The sequence below is a fragment of the Taeniopygia guttata genome, chromosome 19 (assembly GCF_048771995.1).
Source record: "Taeniopygia guttata chromosome 19, bTaeGut7.mat, whole genome shotgun sequence".
NCBI lineage: Eukaryota > Metazoa > Chordata > Aves > Passeriformes > Estrildidae > Taeniopygia > Taeniopygia guttata.
Genome location: NC_133044.1, coordinates 5092661 through 5116262, shown reverse-complemented (window position 1 = coordinate 5116262; position 23602 = coordinate 5092661). Strand labels below are relative to the sequence as shown.

Here is a 23602-nt window from a genome sequence, read left to right as displayed (position 1 = left end):
AGAATATTTAGGGAAGGTTTTCTCCCAGCTGTCTGGGACAGTAAACAGCTCCACCAGACCTCACATTATCCTCGTGGAAACGTCATCATATTAATCAATTAATAATACTAATACTAAACGTCATCAATTAATAACACTAATTTTAATAATAGTAATATATAATAATTATAATAATGCAATATAAACCAACGATATTATTATTTATCACGATAAATGCAAATGAAGGTTTGTTTGCTTTAAGGATTTAACCCTGAACACTTTTAGCTATTGGAATGGATATTGGGATTTATTATTATTACAAATAAGTATTTATGTCAGGAAACATAACAAAAAAGGTGTTTGGGGATGGTTTTTGGAGGAAAAGGGGAGGGGGAAGGCGGGAACATCCTGAGGGCGGCTGGAGCGCGAGCGCGGGGCTGCGGCGGCCGGGCCGGGAGGGAACGCGGTGAGGGCCCGGTGCCGTTCCCGGTGCCTCTCCCGGTTCCATTCCCGGTTCAATTCCCGGTTCCATTCCCGACGCTGTTCCCGGTTCCATTCCAGGTTCCATTCCCGATGCCTCTCCCGGCCCCTCCCGCGCTGCCGGCACCGCCTCAATCTTGTCCGCCCCGCGCCACCGTCGGCGGGTGAGGGGTCAGGGCTGCGGCCCGGAAGCGGCGGCGGAGGCGGGGCCGGTATCGGGGCCTGTCCGTGTGTCCGGCCCGGGGCTGCCCGGGAAGCGGCTTCTTTCCCCCGCTGCCCGTCCGCCCGTGCCCGCAGCCCCGCCAGGGCACCACCATGGTGCAGAGCCCGCCCGCACGGCAGCGCCGCCGCCTCTGAGCCCCGCCCGGCCCGGCCCGGCGGCCTGAGCCCCGCCGCGGACGCCGGTAAGGAGCGAACGGGGGCGGCTGTGTGGGGGATGAGGCCGCCGTGAGGCCGCTCCGGGGCTGGGGCAGCACCGGGAGAGCCCCCGGGGAGAGCCCCGGGCAGCGGCACCGCCGCGCTGCCCCCGAGCCCCGCGGGGTTCGGGCGGGTTTGGCTCGGCTGCGCGGTCGTAGCTTCGGTTTGGTTTTGTTATTTATATATAAAAATTATGTCGTCGGCTTGAAGTTTGTATGCGTGGCGTCGTAGCGGGGAAAAAAAAAAAACAGTGAAAAATAATAATTTTTGTAGCGCTAAAAATAGTTGTGTTTCCAGATAGCCTCTGAACGTTGATTCCTGCCTTGGGCTTTTTATTGTGTGGTTGTTTTGGGATGTTTTCCCCAATTTTCTATACGTACGTATTTCATCCTATTTCACTTTTTTGGGCGGAGTTTAACTTGACTAGTGATGGTTTTAATACTAAAATTCCTGGTGCATCATGCCTGGAACATGGCTGCTCCATCCCTGCCGGTGCATCCAAAGCGTGGATCCGAATCACCCTGGGAAAAAACACATTACAGCACGGCTGGGATTTTATTTTTCCCTTTTTTTGTGCTTTAGGGTTTGTCTTTGGGGAAGTTTATTTCCAGGATTAGCTCTGGAGGGGGAATTATTGCTCTGGCAGGCATATAGGCGCAGATAAGGATTCATTAATTGAGGTTTCTCTCCACATCCTCGCTGAACTTCCCCGAAGTTTGGCGGCTGGAGCAGCGTGGTGGGGAAGGAATCCTGGGCCTGGCACTTGTGGTAAATGATGATTGCGGCTTTTTTTCCGAGGGCTGAGTTGCAGGAAACGCTCCCCGATGAATCCTTGTGCCTCTGGGCAGGACACGGCGGCTCGGGTTTCACCGGGGAGCTGCACCTGCCCGTGCCCGGGAATAATCCCGGCGGTGGCTGCGCTCCAGCTCCTGCACAGCCCTGACAGAAATTCTGTGGCAGCCCCCAGCACGGATAATTCTGAATTGTGCCTGGAAATCGCTCCTGAGCCCGGCCCATCAGGCAGGGTTAAGCCCAGGGTGGCTTTGTTACCTGCCCTGATTTGAGGAGTGGCTCTGCTGGAATGTAATTCTTCTTTTCTGCTTGAAAGACAAGAGCTTGAAAGGCCACCTGAGAAAACAAAATAGTCCCTGTGCTCTGAGAGTGGCCAGCCGAGGGCAGGGGACAGAGCTGGGTGTCCTTTGTCAGCTGGGGACAGAGGGACAAAGCCTGGCACATCCAGACCCCTCCTGGAGCACCCCCTGAGCTCATTCTGTGGGTCTGGCAGCTGGGATCATCTTCTTTTTTATTAAATAGCAGCACAGGCTTTGAGAAATGAAGCTGGTTTAGCAATCTAGCCCTAAACTGTTAATGAAACTTGCTGGTGTCAGGATTGTGTTGCTCTTCCCAAACCTCCCCTTACCCAAAGTGTGTCTGCCTGGGAATTCATTTTCTTTCCAAGACTGTCCTGACCTGTGACTAAAGCAGGGCTCAGAACTCCCAGGCTTTGTTTTGGGTGAAAACCTGTGTGTGTGCTGGCGTTTGGGGGTTTGTTAATCTGTGAAATGGAGAGTGAACTCGCCCAGCTGGGGCTGAGCAGGCTGAGGTGCTGTTTGCTTTGTGCAGTGGGGGTGAAGCACACAGACATGAGAATATTCCAGCCATAGCTTTGATATCTCAGCTGTGTCCCAGCTCCCTCATTTCGGTTGGTTTTGCTGCTGTTTCTATTTCCATCAGTGGCCACTGGCTGTTTTGCTGCTTCTCTCCCTTCTTTCCACACCCAAACTCTGAATTTACCATTCCCCAAAGCTGCCATTTCCTCAGCTTGTCAGTCATTTTTCTGCTTGTGATTCAAGCTGTGTATCTGTCTGCATCCCTGTCTCCTCACAGTTCTCATTACAGACTGAAGAGCCTTTTCCTGGCATTTCTCTGCACTTTCACTGCTGAATTGGGTCCCACACTCCTTAATGAGTACCTTTAATGAAGTCAACAATTAACCTTGAACTGATCATTCAACCAGTTTGTGATTATTGGAGAGTTACTGAGAATTTTCACAATTCCTCAGTAAATCCATCCTGCATTTTTTGATTTCTAGTGGATCTTTAAAGGTCCTGTAAAATGGAATAATTTTACTTTTCCTTCCCTCCCCCAGGTTCTCATGCTAAGCAGCAGTAACCAGAATAGCATTTTTAATACAAATTCAAAGTCCTTCATCTATTATTGTGTGTTTTATTCCGTGATTTGGGTTATGGTAACTCACATTGGGAGTCGTGACTTGGACCTGGTAAAGCTGGAAGGTTTCAAAATGGCCATGAGCTCTTTTAGATGGAAGGGGATTCATTCCCATGGCACAGGCTCTTGGCAGACAGAGATGCCTGCTTCAAGTTTGGCACCAAAATGTCTCATTTTCTACCAGAGGTTGAGTTCATTTTGATTTTACAGCTGGGTATGTTTTAAATTATGTTTTTCACTTCTAACAAAAGTCAGAATTCAGGGTTCATTGAACCAGGGGAAAAAAGCTTCCTCACTCTATTGCTGCTTCCTGACTTTTAACTTTCCTTGCCTTTTCTCATTCATCATTTTTAAGAACTGAGAACATATAAAAAATACTTGGAACTTGTTTGGATTTGCCTGTTTCTGCACGAATTTTTCTTCCAGTGGGAAATGGAAATCAACTTTGCTGTCCCCAGAGTAACAGCTGGCACAAAGTTCAGGTGCTTGTGGTGATTTCACCAGACTTTTTGAACAACACAAGTCTGTTGGGAGGGGCTGTCACACACAGATTGAGTAATGTTTGTTTTCCTTTTTATTCTTTACATCATTGACCTTTTTTTCAAGTGTTCTGTCTTTATAGAGAGTTGAAAGTCAGGAATTTGGGCGTTTGAAATTCAGTCTAAATTTGATCTTTAAAATTTTCTGTCACTCACCAAATTGCTTCTCTTCCTTGGCTTTGCTTCACGGGCAGACCTGAAATGTTTGCTGTTGGTGCCCCTCTTGGGGATGTTGAAATGATTAATTAAGCTTTGAAAAGTGTTTTGAGAGGTGAAAAGAAACATTTAATGCTTCTTTCTATTTGTGCAAGTCACTGCTTTTTGTTCATATTCTGCATCCTGGTCCTTTATCAGGATTCCAGGAGGAAGGAATGTCCTTTCCCACATTTCCAGGTGCTGGTTCCCTCCTGCCCTGTGCAGTTCATATGCAAAGCCATTTCACTGCCATTTTCAGCTTCCAGGTTCCAGGAAAATATGGATTTTTTAATCAGTAAACATATTTGTGAATAAAATAGCTCAGCAAACTGATAAGCCAGTTCTGGCTGGAGCCAATTCCCCTTATCTCCCACTGGAGCAGATGTGTTTGTGCACATCTGCTGATCCCGGGGTTAGATTGGGTTGGATTCAAGGAGCCAAGGTGATGTTTTTGTGCAGTTTCCTCCTCCACACGCCCTGATTGCTTCCCTCCCTGTGTGCTGAGGAGAAACCTGCTGGCATTTCCTAGGAGTTGTTGCTTTTGTTTTCTTTTGTTCTCGCTGAAGGAGGGGAGGAGGCTCAGCTGGACAGAGGTAGTGCTGTGCCCTGGAGGATTCCTCCAGGATGAATTCCTCCTTCCTGCCCGCCCTGCTGCTGCTGGGGAACATTTTACACTGAGAAATTTCATCCCACTTCCTAAAAAAGATGATCTGAAGCTGCTGTAGATCCTTGCACCTCTATTTTTCCCAGATGTAAGGATGGTGAAGTTACCCTTCCTTACACTTGGTCTTGAACCTCATCAGGTTGTCTCAGAGCCACCTCTGCAGCCTGTCCAGATCCTTCCCACACAGCTTGGTTTCACTGCCAGGCTTGTCCCCATGTCCCTGTCACCCTCAAACAGCACCAGCCCCATCGGCATCCCCAGCTCATACAACTCTGGTTTCCATTTTGCTTTATTTTCACTCTTAGACATCAAATTTGAAGAGAAGAAATCCAAATGAAAGATGCTTTTTGGTGCCTGCTGCTGTTTGTTGTTGTTGAAGGTGTTGACTTGTTTGCATTTATTTTTGTCTGCTTTCCCATGGTCTGTTTGATTTGTATTTGTAAATATTCCTTTGGCACATGACATAATTTTCATTTAAAATGGTTAACCCTGAGCTGACCCATTTCCTAACCCCTTTACTCTCCTGGGAGTGGGGCACCTTTGACAACACAATTGATTTATTTTTTTGAGCTGCACAGCTCAATTTGAACACTGTTCTGTGCAATGAGATGTTGAGAATGGAAAAACTTGTGAGATCCTAAAGGAGAAATGCTGGGATAGGCAGTGCTGCCTCCTGCCCTTTTCCTCTTTAGGATATTTCAGTGGTGATTTTACATTTAAACCCTTCCTCTAGAGTGATTCCCTTGCCTGCACAACAAGAAGGGGAAATATCTGTGAGGAAATTCCATAATTTTAAGCTTTCTAGTGGCAGGGTGGTAGTTGACATTATTGACAAAAATGTCAAATGACTTTGATCTCTTTAAAATTAATCTTTGGTTTTGGTTTCTTTTCACTTTGCCAACTGCAGTTTTGCTTTCAATACCTGCTTTAGTGCAGCATATGGGTTTTTTATTGTTCTTAGGAATTCAGCTCCTTTGATATTAAGCCTCCAAATGGGAATTTAATACTTCAGCTGTGACTCATTGCATTGACTTTTTGGTCTTTGCAATAGACTTCCAGATTTTCCTTGTTTGCAATTTAGCCTTGAAAATCTCATCAGTCTATTTCAGCAGCTTCCTTTTCCACACTCTTTCATACACCAAGAAAGAGGAATTCACAATGCTGCTCCTTTGAGGTTGCTGTCAGGAGCTGTTTTGGAGGAAATCTCCCCAAATTGTACAATATCTTCTTGCTTTTGAGTTGGCTGCTCAATTCTGTGTTTCTCTGGCACTCTGACAGATTAAACTGTTGTATTTCCCCCCTTTACCATTTTAATTTTTTTCTCTGCCTGGGTTTGTAGATGCTGATTTAAGAGCACAACATCTCCAGGGTTTCCTGGCGAGTTCCAGCAGCTGTAACTGCTGCTGAACATCCCTCACTACCCAGCAATTACCTTGGAGCTGCTGGCCAATGTTCCAGCCTGGCAGTTTTCATTCTTGAGCTCCTTGTTTAGTCTGACTGGGAAGATTTTTATTGCACCGAGTATTAAAAGGCTTTGCTGGAGTGGAGAGAGGCAGCAGCAGTCATTAGAGCCACTCACTAAATTATTTATTTGGCTAAAAAGTGAAATCTGATCTTGCTTGCCTGACCTGCCAGGAGGTAAAAGCATTGTTTTGTTTTGGTTTGGTTTGTTGTTTTTTGTTGTTTTTTTTTTTTAACTCTGTGAACAAGAAATAAAAGTTTAAATTATATTCTTGAAGTTACTCATTTACACAGAGGAGGAAGTTAGTTACTAGAGCTGGCAGAAGAGTTGTGATGCAATGTGATTCTTACAGAGAGGAGTTTAAGTAAGTTTGAAAGTCCGTAGACACTTTGATGTAATGCACTGATCTGGATCACAAATTCTGTGACAATTAAAGTTACTTAAGTACTATTATTAAAAAATCAGTAATTCTTCAGGGAGCAGCATGGAAACATTCATCCTTCTGCTTTCCCCCATTGCTGTTTCCATGTCAGCTCCAGTACTGAAATCCACAGTTGTTCCCTTTTCCCTCCCAAATGCTCCAAAGGCACATTACTCCTCGGAAATTGCAGCTTATGGCATTTTCTAATTGCTTTCAAAGCCAGTGAGTTATGGCAGCATATTAAACAACTGGCACTTAAAAGCTGGTGATCTCTTACATAAAAATATTAGCCCAAATATTTCCCTGTGTAGGATTTTCAGCAAATCCTGGGTTTTTTATGGCTGGTTTAGACCCTGTGGCAAACAGATTGTAGTGGAGCTGTTGGAAACCCCTTTAAAAAAAGAATCCCAGCCCTGGATGTGCTGTGGGGGACACTCAGCCCTGATTAAAAACTGCAATAAACTCTGCATCTGTGTTATTTCCTAAAGGAAATTCAGGAGGGACACTGCCTACAAGTCTGCTTTTGGTTTAGGTTTTCCATCTCCCCATGTGTCTCCCACTTTTCCAGAAGGAGTGTTTGGGATTTTGCTTCTGGATGGAGTGTTTGGGGTTTTTAACTCGGGCTCTTTTAAGGAATTTGCTGCCAGGGACGAGATAGGCAGAACGTGCAGAAGGGCGGATCATTCCCAGCTCCATCCCTGCCAGCCCCAGCTCTCCCTGTCCCTCTGCCTTCTGCCACCTTCCCTGGCCTGCCAGGCTGTGCCACAGCTGCTCTGGGACAAAGTTCTGGTAAGGTGCACATTTCTCATCACCTTTCACCCCTCTCATCCCTCTCCTTTCCCTGCTTTTCACCCTGGGTTTGCAGAGATGTTTGCAGCACCTGCTTCTCGCTGAGAAAAACCTCCTGGCCTTTGCAGGGTGGATGGAAAGGGGTTGATGGTGCAAAAGAATAAAATCAGGATGAGATCTTGAGCTCTGGAGAGCTCTGTCTCTGCAGGTTTCAGCCAGGAGGGTGAGTGGGGAGTCAGCAGGCACAGCCCAGGGTTGTGTTGTTGGCACTGTACCTGTGTCTCTTCTCCCCGAGCTGGGTTTTCCCCTCTCTGGGACACTTCTGCAGGTTCTGTCAATATTTCTTCTGCTAACAGGAACTGCTGAAGCATCCCTGCCAGTAAAATCCTGAGTATACACAAGGAAGTTGGGATCCTTGTACTCTGCGGGCTCTGAAAAGGTCTTTGTCTGCCTGCTTGTCCTTTACTCTTCTTTTGTTTTCTCTTAAATCAATAGATCACATCACATATCCCTCCCTGCCTTGTCCTGTGCCTCCCTCCTCCTCTGAGCTGCCACTTTTCAGCCCTGCTACACCTGGATTGTAAATGACAATGCTGGGAGTCAGGAGCAGTCCCTGCCTTAATTAAATGTTACCAGATCTCTATTGGATGTTCCAACTTTAACCCTCGCAGTACAAAATTCTTTTTGCCTTTCCCTCAGAATTTTGGAGATCAGCAGCACATTGCTAGGAGCAGCTCCTGCCTTGGTGGTTTAGCTGGGGTTAAAATCCTTTTCAGCCAGGGTTTTAGGCAGGACAAAGATAAAGGTTGGCTCGGGAGTTCCTCCTTGCAGAGCTTCTGAAGGAGTTGTCACAAGGCTGCCCTTTAACACCTGGCTGTTTGTTTTTCCCTGGGCGTGGAGATGGGGAAGTTGATACAAGAATTTGGGTCTTTCGGCTCTGCAGATAAAAATTCAGGAGGGGAATCAGACAAAATATTATATCTGGGGCAAGAATTAATGACCTGGGACATTTCCTCAGCTTGTAAGGAAGCATAGCTTCCCTGGCTATGCTTACAGACAGAACAAAAAGTTCTAGATCCTGCAAGAATTAAATAAAGGCCAGGAGTCTTCCAGCTTCCACCTTAATGCAGTTTTTTTGGGTATTTCTGTCCATAGGATTCTTGGTGCAAAAGCCTTAAATAACGTAGGGCTGTTTCTCAGATCCTGCTTTGAAAATAGAGGCGTTTGGGATGGGGTAAAGAGGGATCCTTAAGGCTCCAGCCTCAGTTTTCACAGGATGTGCAAAGTTTGATTTGTACCTTGGTGCATTCAGACATCACTGGCATTACAATGTGGCAGTGACACCCTGCCTGGAGAAAGGCAAGAACTGGCTTTATTATTTATCAGAGATGCTGGGCTGTGCTGGAAGCCCTCATTCCTTAACACCCATTCCCAGCTGGCACTTTGAGCCCTGGGAAGGTGATGTGGAGCCTGTTGTGATCACTGCTGTGTTCCAGGCTCTGTGCTCAGTGAACAGCCCCGGAATCGAATCTCCATTCTGTGTAACAAACCCATTTCTCTCTTTCTGTCTGTGATCCACCACCCCCCAGCTGTAACACACAGTCCAGTGACTCTGTTGGAACACTCTTTCCCCTCAGGTGAACAATCAGAATAATGTTCTACATAAACCTCTTGGAGAACCTGAAGGTTTATATCAGCAGCCGCCCTCCGCTCGTGGTCTTTATGATCAGCGTGAGCGCCATGGCCATCGCCTTCCTGACACTGGGCTACTTCTTCAAAATCAAGGAGATCAAATCCCCAGAAATGACAGAGGTACGTGCAGAAATTATGTTCATTTGGAAAACATGCCTGAAGTTAATTTTTTTTCCCTTCTAGAGGGCACAGTGTTGTATGGGGGTGTCTCCATTTTACTTTCAGAAGGGCTGTTGGGGTGAGTGTTTGTTAGTTGTTTTATATCAATGATGAGGCCAAATCATCTGTCATGGATCTTCCCTGCTGTGGCTAGGAACCTTTCAGTTTGTTATTTAGGTGTTACTCTGTTTATTTAGCTGGTTTGGGGAACTTCTTCTCTCAGCACTGTCCTGTAATGAGGGAAACCTGGGCAGAAACCACTCACCCCAGAGCGTGGTGAGGGGTTTGGAGCACAAGTCCTGTGAGGAACAGCTGAGGGAGCTGGGGGTGTTTAGCATGAAGAAAAGGAGACTCAGAGGTGACCTTGTCACTCTACAGCTCCTGAAAGGTAGCTGTGGGCAGGTGGGGTTGGTCTCCTTTCCCAGTCAGCACTGACAAAATCAGAGGAGACAGCCTCAAGCTGCGCCAAGGGAAATATAGATTGGATATTAGAAAAAAGATTTTCATGGAAAGAGTGATAAAGTTCATAAATGATCTGCCTGGGGAGGTGGTGGAGTCCCCATCCCTGGGTGCGTTTAACAAAGCCTGGATGTGGCACTCAGTGCCAGGGTTTAGTTGAGGTGCTGGGGCTGGGTTGGACTCCGTGATCTTGAAGGTCTCTTCCAACCTGTTGATTCTGGGAATTCTGTGAGCAGACTGAGTTTCCTTCCTGGCTCAGGGGAGGGAGCTGGGACTGAACCCATCTGGCTTCTACAAACAACTTTGCTGTAGTTGAGCCAGCCCTGCTGGTGTTTGTGTTGCTCTGTGAGCCGTGTGATTTTTGTTCAATGGCCTGGAACCGGGCGGGACGGACCGAGCGAGGCGTGAGCTCCCTCATGGGCTTGAAATCTCCCCTTTTGTTTTAAGGACTGGAATACTTTCCTGCTGAGGTTTAATGATTTGGATTTCTGTATATCTGAGAATGAAACCTTGAAGCACCTCCTGAACGACACCACAACTCCAGAGAGCACCGTGACCAGCGGGCAGGCCCGGTCTTCCACGCAGTCCCCACAGACCCTCGAGGACTCTGGTCCCATCAACATCTCTGTCACCATCACGCTGACCCTGGACCCTCTCAGACCTTTTGGGGGATACTCTCGCAATGTCACACACCTCAGCTCCACAATTTTTGGGCACCAGATTGGGCTTTCAGGTAGGCAAGGCTGGACCTTTAAAAATCCAGGTTACAGTTGGCTTTTAGAGGTTTCTTCTAACCTTTCTCGGGGGGTTTGGCTTCTAACTGAAACTAAGTAGGTGTAGATTAAATATTAGGAAGAAATTCTTTATTGTGAGCGTTATGAGTACTCAGGAGCTGTGGCTGCCCCATCCTTGGAAGTGCCCAAGGCCAGGTTGGACAGGGCTTGGAGCAGCCTGGGCTAGTGGAAGGTGTCCCTGGCCATGCCAGGGGAGTGAAACAAGATTGTTTTCGGGCCCCCCTCCAATCCAAACCATTCTATGATTCCAAATAATTGTATGATTTTAATAACTATATAATCAAATAAAAATTTACAGCTTCCTATGGGTGAGATAACTCTTATGCACAGAACACAGATGTGTTCTGAGAACACTCAGATTTATTCTGAGTTTATTCCTGTATGGAGCCCTCCTCTTGTTTGTTAGAGGAACTTTTCCCTGCATTCAGAATGGAAAAGAACCTGCAGGCATGCCAAGATCAGGCTTGGCAGTTTGAAATGATTAAACCTAATGACAATGGAAGGTCATTTTTAAGCCAGCAAAATTCCTAACAGTGACTCTCTTCAGTTTTGTCTTGATGCATCAAGTCCTCAGCTGACATTTCAAATGTGACATAGATGCAGTAGAGAGTATTATGTTGCCTAAAAAATTCTAGTTTATCTAAAATGCATAAGTGAATCAGCTTTAATATCACAAACAGCACCAGATAAGATGATTATGGCTTCTGTGGTGTGCAGAGACCAATCTGCTCTCTGGCTGCCTGCCAGGAAGTTTTGACAGGAGTTCATAGAGAATTAATAGAAATTGATAATAGAACCTCACTGTATTTTAGCTTTCAGCCAGAATTGCATTTTAAATAATGTTGAAGGTCTTGAACCTGTGGAGAGACATTGCCAGTAGCTGCAAATGTGCATTACTGGGTTTTCTGTTGTTATTTTGTTGCTGCTTTGAGAGCTACCAAATGCAAGTTCCATTTGCAGCAGCCTGGATTTGTTTTCAATCTGAATTTCTCCATGTGGAGTTATCATACAGGACTTAATGTGCAGTTCAGTATCTGCTGACACCTTTTTCTCTGCACAAGTATCTCTAGTTTGAAAAGAGAGCATCAGAAAAAACAGATGTGGAACAAAGTTCTTAGGAGGAGAAAGGCTTTTCTAATAAAGGTCTGTGAACATGCATGATTTCACTTATAAAGAGTTTTTAATTTCTGAAAGCAGCCTGATGACCCCAGTTCTGAGGTGGGAGAGATTAGAAAGAGCAGCAGCTGGGGGATTTTGTGGTTTGTTTTGGGTTTTAACTTTTCTTTTTGCTCTCTTTGTTGCCTGCAAAGATCCAGGATGACTCCAAAGGGTGATAATTCCTGCCTGAATCATTTGTGTGTTCTCCTTCTCCCAGCAATTGTTGCTCAGATACTTTTGTGACCCAAACCCCAACTTTCCTTGTCTCTTTCTCAAAGGCAGAGAATCCCACGAGGAGATAAACATCACCTTCACCCTGCCAGCTGCCTGGAATTCTGATGACTGTGTCCTGCACGGCCACTGCGAGCAGGTCGTGTTCACCACCTGCATGACTGTGACAGCAGCCAGCAACGTGTTCCCAGTCACAGTGTAAGTGCAGCTCTGCCCCAGGGGCTGTTTCCTGCCTCATTCATTCCTCTGACTCCTTACCTCCTCATGAAAATTCCTGTTAATCATGGAAATTATGTCCTTGCACTCCTTCCCCCATGGTGAAACATTTGTCACAAAACCTCTGCTGTCTTAGAGATTTTTTGGCCCATGCCTGCCTTTCAGCTGTGATTTAAACTTCCCTGGGAGCAAGAGAATCCGTGGAAATTTAAGGGATTTACCTTATAATTAAGTTTCAGAGATGAGATTTGACACTGAGGTTCTCACCCTCTTCCCTGCTGAGAGATCAGCACAAGGCAAAGGCTGCTTTGCCTTCATCAAAATATCTTCCCTCTGTCTTCTCTGGATTCCCTGACACTGTTCCATCCAGCCTGGAGAACCCCAGGCTGTGGGAAGCCTTAGGAAAACCAGTGTTTTCCCAATTAAGCTGTGGGATGTTAGCTTAGTGCAACAACATGCAGTTAAATTCTGATTTTAGCATAGCAATCATGTGGCTTTTGGGGTTTTTTAACTTAAACTTTGGGGTTTTACTGTTGCTTTGGAAGGCCCAAACTAAAACCATGTTTTGAGAAGCAAAGTTGTCCTGGTTGAACATGGAAAATACATTTCAGGGTGCTGATTATTTCTGTTTTCTTGCAGTCAGCCACCACATTGTGTTCCTGAAACCTACAGCAATGCCACTCTGTGGTACAAGATCTTCACCACGGCCAGGGACTCGAACACAAAATATGCCCAGGATTACAACCCCTTCTGGTGTTACAAGGGAGCAATTGGCAAAGTCTACCATGCTTTAAATCCCAAACTAACTGTTATAGTTCCAGATGTAAGTGCTGGGCTGTTCCTCTCGTGTTTTCAGTAAATGCTTAGCTCTGGTTTCATTTGATATGGTTCCTAAAATTTTCAGGTTTTGCTGCTGTTTTATTGTGTAGTTTCATTGGATATGGTTCCTAAAATTGTCATTTTTGCTGCTGGTTTATTGTGTGGTGTGAGGGCTGAGAATGCTCCACCCTAATGGATTTGATGATCTTCATCCACGTGCCTCACAGCTCTTAATAACCACCATTTATGCTTTGAAAGCATTTCGCAAAAGCCTCTGCCAATATTTGGAAAAATATCCCTAATGCAGATCTTTATCACAATAAACATTTTGTGCCACAATTCAGAATCACTCCCATTGCTGTGTAAAAGGGAGAAAGTTGATTAATGAAGTAATTTCTGTGTTGATTTGGTAATTATTGCTTTAATGCCAAATGCTAAGTCAGTAAATGGTTTTAATTTGCTTTTCTGTGTGCAGGATGACCGCTCTCTAATAAACCTGCACCTCATGCACACCAGTTACTTCCTCTTTGTGATGGTGATCACAATGTTCTGCTATGCAGTCATTAAAGGCAGACCAAGCAAACTGAGGCAAAGCAACACAGAATTCTGCTCTGAAAAGGTGAGTGTGTGGTAACAAATCCTGATCTGATAAGGAAACAGAGAAAAGCTCCTGTTGGGCAGAGGACAGACTGGTTTTTCTTGTCTCTGGAGATGGGGATTTAATTGCCTTTCACTGTGGACAGTGCAGGTAGGGGTTATAAAATCCACACAAGTGCTTTGGAGATCCTCAAAATGAGATTTCCGTCCTCCAGAAATGGATTATTGCAGCTCAGGAAGTGCTGGGCTTGACTCTTCTGTGGTAATTCTGGTGTTGCTTGAACTGTTTTGTGTGAAGCAATGAATAGTGGCATTAAATCTTCATTTATTCATTATCTTTTGCCACAACAGACTGAAAACCTTGAGTAAAACATGATACATAATTCTAAGTGTTGTTCATCAGAATTAAGTTAAAAACAAAGCTGTTGAAAGAGTAATTGGTTGTTAATTAGAATTAAGTTAAAAACAGGAACAAAGCTATTGAAAGAATCATTGTTCAGCATTACTTTGGGGACCTGCAGTTTGCCTGAAGGATTAAATATGGATATATTTAATTGAGCAGTAGGAAGCCAGTGTTGTCACCTTTTGGTCCTAATGATGTTTTGTAGTTTGGGGTGGTTTTTGTGGTGGTTTTTTTTTTTTTTTTTTTTTTGGTTTTGGGTGGTTTGGAACTTTCATTCTATTGATTTTTGCAAAGTACAAAACGCCTTCAGACTCGCTTTGATTTTATTTCCAAGTCAGACTTTCCAGGCTTGCTTTGAAAAGTCAAGGACAGCTCTGCCAGCTCACAGAGATAAATCATATCACTGTTACAGGATTAAGAATTTGCCTTTAATTAAATATTTGCTTTTCCTTTGGTTTTTTTTTTCCAGGTTGCTTTGTCAGAAGCATAAACCCCCCCCTCTCCTCCTGAGAACGACCGAAACCATTGCCTGCTGAACCCAGCCTGGGTCTTAACACTCTGTGAATCCATTACCTTGCAATGTTGGTTTATTCCAACCAAAGACATTTCAAAGTGCCTGTAATTGATTTGTACATATTTATAAAAGCAGAATATCCAGAGTAATTCTGAGCAGATGTGCTTGTCCCGTGGCGTGGTCGGGATGCTCCGGCCCTGCCCTGGGACAGCCCCACGTTGGTGTAGATAACTCCAGTGAAAAAGCTCCACAGAGGCAGAGATTTTTGTCTAGCTGCACCTGGGCAGGTGAAGATGCCTTTGCAAGTGTCTCAAACCAACCAGGAGATGTTTGGTTTTTTGCCCAATCTGTACAGTGTGTTTGAACCAAGTATGCACCTTTGATATAATCCTGCATTTCCAGAGCCACCAATCTACAACATGAATTCAATGTGTGTTTGTGTGGCCTAATACTTTATTCCATTTGCTCCTTGCTTGCAAGAAAAGATATCAACGTTTTAGATTTTTTTTTCTTTTTTGGAAGAAAAAAAATACATATTCACATTTTAATAGTGCTGTATTTAGGACAAACTTGTGCTTTTATTCATAGTAAAAAATTAAGAAGTGAAGTCCCATTTTAAACTGTTACTTACTGAAAAGAACTGTTTGATTTTTTTGTTTTGGTTTGTTTTTTTGGTTTGTATTTTTGGGGTTTTTTTTTTGGTTTGTTTTTTTTTGGTATTTCATTTGGCTTTGCTGAATGCCAGAGACCCAGTCAGCACAGAGACTATCTGGAAAACTTTTCCACTTGGCCTCCCATCCCCAGCCCTCCAGCCAGGATTGTGTGTCTCTGCTGCAGAGCAGCTGTCTGTACACTTTTTTCCCTTTTTTTTTTTTTTTTTTTCCCTTTTCTTTCTAGAAAGTGAAACTTAATAAAAAGATGTATTGTATTAACAGCCTGCTGGGGCTCTGCACAGCCTTGGGCAAGTGCAAAGAGTGAAAGGAAAAGAGATCCCAGAGTTTGTTCCAGAGCTTCACTCTGGGACTGTGCCTGCAGCTCTGAGGGGCAGCTGCCATTGGCACTGCTGAGCTCTGGCATTAAATTCCTTAAATTGCCATTTTCTGCCGTCCACTCAGGGGAAAATGGCCACAAAAGTGGGGCTCCTGTGAGGAAGGTCAAAGAAACCACCCAGTGAAACCCCTTCTGTTCTCTGTGTGCATTCTTCAGTCAGAGATTTGAGTCTGTGCATTTCTCCCTTCTCCATTCTGCCTTTTGCTGTTTTTTCTTCCTGGTTCCTTGAGCAGCCTCCTTAATTTCAAGGTTTAGGCTCTTCCTGCAGACATTTCCACCACTGCTTTTAAATTTCACTGGTTGCCTTAATTGAATTTTTACTTTTCTCCCAGATTTCATTCATTCATTCCTTCATTCCTCCCCACAGGCTTTTTTTCCCCTCCTCCTTTTGCTCCAAACTCCACAGAAGAAAAGAGCCAAGTGAGAATCTCATAGTCTCAGTGATGCTGGCAGAAAATTCCCAGTTTGATCCCTCCAGACACCACTCCAGGTCTGTGTGTGTCGGGACTTCAGTAAGTTCACGAGTGTTAAGGGTGTTTGAGCAGTCACAGTTTCCTTCAGAACACGTTTCCTCCCACAGTTTCAGTTCCCCAAGTGGGATTTACCTGACATATTTTCCTCCAGGGAATGTTTAGGCAAAGCTTTAGAGGTGGCCTGGTTTGAAGTTTAGGGATAAAAAGAAGCTTCCAGTTTTCTCCTGATGCTGCTGTGGGCGGCTGCTGCTTCCCTGGGATGAGGCAGAGGAGTGAAACAGGCCCAGAGCTTCTCCTGAGCTGTTCCTAAATCCCAGCCTGAGCTGTTCCTAAATCACACAAGCCTCCTGTGCTAATCCTCACTCCAAGAGTTGCCTCAGAGGGTGGCTTGATCTGGGGACCAAAGGCAGGAATAGGAGATGGATTGGGAGAGAGGAATCTTGGAAATACCCAAAAACCACCCAATATCACCTGGCTCCTCCAGGAAAGCAAAGCAAATCCTTTCTCCTTCACCAAATTCCAACCCCAAATGTCCCAGCTGGAATTTGGGCTGTCGGGGAACCATTTGGGAATGAAAGGAGCCTGCTTGGTGACTTCTGCCCCACTTGCTGCACCCCCCAGGAATATTAAAGATTGTCACCCACAGATGCAAAAGGGAGAACGTTGGAGATTGGATTTTTTGGCTTTAGTTCATCCTTTTGCCCCCTGCACTGCAGCAGGGAGGTGCAGGGTGTCCCAGCAGGCCGAAGTGCTGGAATGCTGAGGAATATTGGATTGTTCCCAGGCGATGTACAAAGTTAAATGCAGCCAAACAGAAGAGTTAAAACTTAATATTAAAGTTCAGATCATATTGATCTTTCCTTTTTTTGTTTTCTTTTTTCTTTTTAACTATGACTTGAATCAGTTTTGATTCTATTTGTACGTGTTTTCTTGTTCTTAGAAAGCTGCCATTTTCTTTTTTTTTTTTTTTTTTTGCATTTTCTTTGGCATTACATAGAAAATCTGAGCCTTGGTTTCAACCCTCTGCAGGTGATTGTAGGGTTTGAGATGGCTGTTTTTTGTTTTTTGTTTCATTCTTACATTTCACTTGTCTTGTTGCATGATGGTTAATAGCTGATTTGGAAATGACATTTCTCTCCTAGATTAATTTTTGTGTTTGTAAGATGTGCATATTGCTTTGCAGAATAAAAACTATGAAGTTTATCCTTGCTGTCTTTTTTTTTCCAGTCTAGTGGCTGTAGAGGTTTTATAAATCAACCAAAATTATCTGGAGCACAGGAGGAAATGAGGGAAAAATCTGCAGCAAAATGAAATTGAATTTGGGTTGTAAATTCTCTTTTTCCCTCCAGCACTCATCAAAACCTTGCTGGTGATGAATTGCCTGGCAGGGAGAAAATCAATCTGAAGGTAGCAGCCCCTGTTTCTGTTTAACTCCTGGGACTTGTTTGTCACTGAAATTTGGATTCCTGAGCGCCAGCCCTGTCCTGGGAGATGCTCAGGAGCTGCACACACACACAAAGGATCCATTGTGGGTCCTTTCTCTCAGCTTTTGCCAAATTTTTGGGTGCAGTCTGAGGCCTGACCTTGAGTGTCTGTGAGCCGGGGCTGGGAAGAGCTCCGTGACCAAAAGAAAGGTTTGGATTTTCCTGCAGCCCATTGCTGAGTTGTCGCTGGCCCCCAGAGCCCTGCAGGGGCTCCTCACAGCCTCAGTCCCTTCCTGGGACAGCTTGGGTTGTGTTTCTCCTTTTAAAAGGGTTTTTACAGCTCTCTGTGATTACTGAGAGCTAAAAACTGGATCATCCCAGCTGCTCCAGGCTCTGTTCTGCCCTGCAAGGCTTCCTGGCAGAACCAAAATTCCCTTTTATTTACCTTTTGAAGATGTTTATTTACAGGATGTTAAAGAAACTGTTGGGATCTAAGCATAGATTTCCCTGGGCTGCCTTTTTATTTGGGCTCCTTTCAACAGGATTCGGGCACCTCGATGGAATAAATAGCAATAAGAGTCAACCTGTAGTGACAAAAAGAGTAAGGCAAGGCAGAAAGCAGCTTTTAAAAACGTTTGTGAATCAAAAAATGTCACATTTGCATGTCATTTGTCTTTTGAAAGGATCCCTGCTGGTAATATTCCAGCAAGAAGGGGTTTTATAGTTAGAAGGGTGGTAAAATATTCCCTGTGGGAATTATTTTAATTATCATGGGATGATCACACCAAGGATTTGGTTTTCTCGTGGGGAAAGGATGAGAGCCTAGGGGCAGCTCAGGTGAGGGATTGAAAAACGGGTGTCCTTGGACCCTGTGTAAACAAAATTGTCATCTAGAAGGGACAAATGGCTAAAAAATGTGATTTTGGGGGATAAGGGTTTGCTGTGGGGCTCAGAGCAATGGGTGTGCCCCTAAATTTGAGCCTCGCCCTCGTAAAAGCCTGGTTGTGTTCCTTAAAGCTCAGGGAATTGGGGGAAACAGCTTAAAAATGCACATTTCCAAAAGGAAACCCTCCGTGAGATCCCAGGCAATGCAGGGGACCTGAAAGTGCCTGGAAAGGAGAAACCAAACGTGGATCTGGGTCAGGGGGAGAAGCCTGGAATTCCTGCAGGGAAAGGATTTGTAGGATGAGGTAAACTGAGGCATGTCAGCGGGGCTGGAGTGAGATCCCAAGGGATGGAGGGGAAATCCAGAGGGGCCTCGGAGAGTGGGGAGGATGGAGGGGCTGGAACGAGGATCCCTGAGGACAGAGGGGCTGGAGGAGAATTCCTGTGGATGGAGGGTCTGAAATGGGGTCCTGCAGCAGGGGATCCCTGCAGACAGAGGGGCTGTGGGAAGATCCTGAAGGGAGCATCGCTGAGGATGGAGGGGCTGGAAAGGGAATCCCCGAGAGGGAATCCCTTGGGATGAGGGTGTGGAGGGAAAATCCTGGGATGGGGATTCCTGAGAATGGAGGGGGTGGAGGCGGTGGAGGGGGATCCTGGAGCGGGAATTCCTGAGGGGGATCCTGGAGCAGCGATTCCTGAGGGGATCCCTGAGAATGGAGGGGATAGAGGGGGATCTTGGAGCGGGAATTCCTGAGGGGGATCCTGGAGCAGCGATTCTTGAGGGGATCCTTGAGAATGGAGGGGGTAGAGGGGGATCTTGGAGCGGCGATTCCTGAGGGGGATCCCTGAGAATGGAGCGACTGGAGGGAGATCCTGGAGCGGCGATTCCTGAGGGGGATCCCTGAGAATGGAGGGACTGGAGGGAGATCCTGGAGAGGCGATTCCTGAGGGGGATCTTGGAGCAGCATTTCTTGAGGGGATCCTTGAGAATGGAGGGAATAGAGGGGGATCTTGGAGCGGGGATTCCTGAGGGGGATCCCTGAGAATGGAGCGACTGGAGGGAGATCCTGAGCGGCGATTCCTGAGGGGGATCTTGGAGCGGCGTTTCTTGAGGGGGATCCCTGAAGATGCAGAGGCTGGAAGGAGAACCGTGAGTGGGGAGCGCTGGGGATGGAGGGGCTGGAGGGGGATCTTGGAGCGGGGATTCCTGAGGGGGATCCCTGAGGAGGGAGGGAATAGAGGGGGATCTTGGAGCGGGAATTCCTGAGGGGGATCTTGGAGCGGTGTTTCTTGAGGGGATCCTTGAGAATGGAAGGAATAGAGGGGGATCTTGGAGCGGGAATTCCTGAGGGGGATCCCTGAGAATGGAGGGACTGGAGGGAGATCCTGGAGCAGGGATTCCTGAGGGGGATCTTGGAGCGGGGATTCTTGAGGGGATCCCTGAGGATGGAGGGGGATCCTGGAGCAGGGATTCCTGAGGGGGATCCTAGAGCGGGGATTCTTGAGGGGATCCTTGAGAATGGAGGGAATAGAGGGGGATCTTGGAGCGGGAATTCCTGAGGGGATCTCTGAGGATGGAGGGGGATCCTGGAGCGGGGATCCTGGCAGACAAAGGGTCCGGAAGGGGTCCGTAATGGGGTGTCCCTGTGCGGGTGTCCCTGTGCGGGTGTTCCCGGTGTCCCCGCCCGGTGTTCCCGGTGTCCCCGCCCGGTGTTCCCGGTGTCCCCGCCCGGTGTTCCCGCCGGACACCGCTGGGTGGCGGCACGATCCCGTCCTTTCCCCGAGCGGGGCCGGATTCCTTTCGGAGAGGATGGAAAATCGCTGGAACCGCAGCGTTTTCCCATCCCGGTGTTTCCCGGGGGTCTCTCGCTCCGGGTGATGTCCGGCTTTGGCAGCGCCCGGGTTCTGTGTGGGAGTGAAAACTGGGATTTTTCCTGGGAGATGTCCCAGTGGGAGAGGCATTCCCAGCTCACCTGCGGGTTCAGGGGATCGGGAATGCGGCCGTGCTGCTCCCCACTGTGCCCGCGACATCCTCCAAGCACAGCAGGACACCAAAACACCTCCCTGACAAAATTCCTTGTCCTTTCATCCCCATCTCTATTCGGATGTAGCACGAGGTGTCCCCCGAGCAGCATCCCAGGCCACGGATGAACTCTTAATTACAAATATTCCACATCTGCAGCTGCCTGGGGGAAGTCTGGGGAGTGAGGTTGTTTTCCCCAGGTCTTGCTTCCAGGCAGGGAAAGGGAAGAACAGGAAATTTGTAAGGAATAAATTGGGTTTGTGGATCCCCCCCTTGGAAGCCCAGCCTGGTGAGCACAAAGGTCAAAGCAATCAGACAAAACTTTTCCTGCCATCGATTAAAGGAGGAATTCCAGAGGATTTGCCTTTCTCTGTTATGACAGCCGTGAAGCTCAGCCCCCAGGTCTGGTGCTGCTTCTGGCTGCCAAGCACAGGGTCTGCGTTAATTCCGAATTAATGTCAGCGCCTGTATTGGGGTAGAAAGGTGCTGATTCTACGATGGTGGCTCAGATCCCTGCTGGCAGCAAGACTTCACCTTTTCCTGACCAAAACCCGGCTCAGGTACCCCACATTGCCCTGAATGCAACGAGAATTAATTGTTCTTTGGGAAATTTGCGCTTCCGCACTCCTCCTCCTTTAAGCCACGATTGTGATGGGAAACTCCTTCCTCCCTTCGCTTTGGAGGAAGCTGCTGCTGTCGGGGAGCGAGGCAAGCTCCTGTAATTATTTATGGCACTCCATCGTGCGTGCATAAAATGGTTTGTAGGAATCCTTTTTGAATCACGGAGAGCCCTAGCAGGGAACGCCGCTGCGGCGAGGATGCTCTGCCAGCCACCTGGCTGAGAGCCGGGATCCGGGCAGGATCCTTTGGGATTCACTTCCACCTGGCTGAGAGAAGGGATCCGGGCAGGATCCTTTGGGATTCACTCCCACCCGGCTGAGAGCCGGGATCCGGGCAGGATCCTTTGGGATTCACTTCCACACGGCTGAGAGCCGGGATCCGGGCAGGATCCTTTGGGAATCACTTCCACCTGGCTGAGAGAAGGGATCCGGGCAGGATCCTTTGGGAATCGCTTCCACCTGGCTGAGAGAAGGGATCCGGGCAGGATCCTTTGGGATTCACTTCCAAACGGCTGAGAGAAGGGATCCGGGCAGATCTGTGCATCAGTGACACCGCCTGGGGTGGATGTGCTGCTGCTGCTGCTGCTGCTGCACCAACCTCGAGTCGTTTGCGGCGCTGCAGCTGCAAATTGAGCGAAATTGGAGCTCAGCTTTAGGGCTGCCCCAAAATGAAGCCCAGACTCTCATCCCTGCTGGGGTGGGATGGGATGGGATGGGATGGGAAGTGCAGGACACGGCAGTGCTGCCTGCAGGTGTGTAGGGTGCTGGCAGCGCTGTCACTGAGGGGCTGCTCCCCTGCCCTGCCACCTCCCCTGAGCTCTCCCGAGTCTTGATGGAGCTGTGCAGATCTGGGAATATTTCAATCACCAGATCCGAGCTCCCAGGCATGGGAAGTGTTGTCCTTTGGAGGCTGACAGGGATGGGGACAAGGCTGGGTGAGGCTCTGCTGAGTGGGGTGAGCTGCTGCCTTTGAACGGGATCAGGGTTTGAGATCAAAAACTCACTGAAACCAACATTTCTGGGCAGGTTGAATCGCTCTTTTTGTGGTTCATACCCTGCTTTGAGCAGTAGGTGTGGGATGCTCCAAGTGCTCTCCACAGTGTGACCTCAGTGGGGTCAGAAGTTTGTGGCTCTTGAGGACAGCACATCTCTGCCATTTTTGGCTGGGTTTTCCTGAGAGCAGCTTGCAGATGTTGATGCTGCGAGCACAGGGCATCCAGAGCTGGCTGGGACAGCCCAGGAGAGGCAGAGAGTTCCTGCTGGAGAGATTTCTCTGCTGGGGCTGCATCCTCTGGGGCTTTGAGAAATGCTGCCTTCTCCTTCTCCTTCTCCTTCTCCTTCTCCTTCTCCTTCTCCTTCTCCTTCTCCTTCTCCTTCTCCTTCTCCTTCTCCTTCTCCTTCTCCTTCTCCTTCTCCTTCTCCTTCTCCTTCTCCTTCTCCTTCTCCTTCTCCTTCTCCTTCTCTCCTCCCAGCCTCACTCACTGTGACACAGCCTTGCTGACAATTTTGCCATCGATTGCAAATCCAGATGTGACCTTGCTGCCAAGAGATTTTGGGACTCATCCCTCCCTGCTGCTCTCTCCCTGCAGGGGGAGGGTGCTCTGGGCCTGGCTCTGCTCATTTCCCCAAAATCAGCCACTTCCAGCCTCAAGCCTGGGGCGTTTCAGCTGCTGCAGAGAGCTGCCAGGAAAGCTGCAACCTTCGGCATTCCTGGAAATGGGAAACCCTCCCACGTCCAGCCAGCTCCTCATCCAAAACTCTCCGTGCTCTTAGGAGGGGTTGCTTTTCCTCCTGGAAAGTGGAGAGGTTGGGATTTGTGTGGTTGAACCTCTTGGGAGATGCCAAGAACCTGTTAGAGGGGTTCAATTTAATTTCTTGGGCTTCCAGAGGTGCTGGGAGCAGAGGGTGACTCATTAATCCATCCCATGTGGAATGCTGGCATCTGCATCATGCCAGGCTGGAGGCCTGGAAGTGGCAGGGGGCTTTTTTGAGGCTGTAAAGTGATTTATTTGTTTTATTTGCAAAGGAAAAAAACCCCAAAACTACTTGTAAAAAAGAAAAAAAAAAGGTTATTTGATTTATTTGTAAAGAGATGTAAAGGGAAGGCAAGGTGATTTATTTGCTTCCAAAGCCACAACAGAGAAGAACCCTCTCAGCAGAGCCAAAAAGATCATTTAAACCAGGAATCTTCTGTCTCTGGATGGATTTGGGGTCTGTTTGGGGTGTTTGGCTTTGCTTATACAGGGATTTGGTACCAGTGGGGTGATCTCCTGTGGCTGGATGGATGGATGGATGGATGGATGGATGGATGGATGGATGGATGGATGTTTCTGGCCCAGCTGTGTATGTTGTCCTTCCAGGGCCAGATGTGCAGGGCTGACCTGTCCAAGGACAAATTCCCACCTGATTTCCTGTGCTAGGGAAATCCAGATGCAAAATCCCTGCCAGTCACGGAATGTTTTGGGTTGGAAAAGGCCTTAAAGCTCATCTCATCCCACCCCCTGTCACATTTTCAACTAAACCAGGGTGCTCCAAACCCCATCCAGCCCCGCCTTGGACCCTTCCAGGGATGGGGAATCCACAGATTCTCCGGGCAGAGTGGGAGGAATCACCCTCAGGGTGATCCAGAGGGAAATTCCCCCATGGAATTCCTCACTCCAGCACTTGGCTCCTGTGTAACCTCACAAACCTGGCTCTGAAATGCCTGGGAATGTGAACACACCTTGGCAAAATTCTTTTGGGGGGCCAAAAAAAACTGAAGTAACTTTGAGGAACATTGGCTCTTCTCTTCCAAGGAGCCATGGGTTACCCCAGGTGAGAAGAAGGGGAGAAATTTGGAATATCCAGTGCAATAAATTAACCAGTTGGGTCTTGAGAAGCCTCATCCCTGCCTCAAAATAGCAACACTCC

General features: G+C 47.3%; 1 protein-coding gene across 1 annotated transcript; it reads left to right on the top strand.

The window, feature by feature from the left end:
* Nucleotides 1-477: 477 nt before the first annotated feature.
* TMEM248 (transmembrane protein 248) lies at nucleotides 478-16943 on the top strand. Its single transcript, XM_002196694.7, has 7 exons — nucleotides 478-863; nucleotides 8813-8987; nucleotides 9933-10218; nucleotides 11716-11866; nucleotides 12524-12707; nucleotides 13179-13322; nucleotides 14173-16943. The coding sequence occupies exons 2-7, from the start codon at nucleotides 8829-8831 to the stop codon at nucleotides 14191-14193; spliced, it is 945 nt and encodes a 314-aa protein (XP_002196730.2). The 5' UTR covers nucleotides 478-863; nucleotides 8813-8828; the 3' UTR covers nucleotides 14194-16943.
* Nucleotides 16944-23602: the final 6659 nt, after the last annotated feature.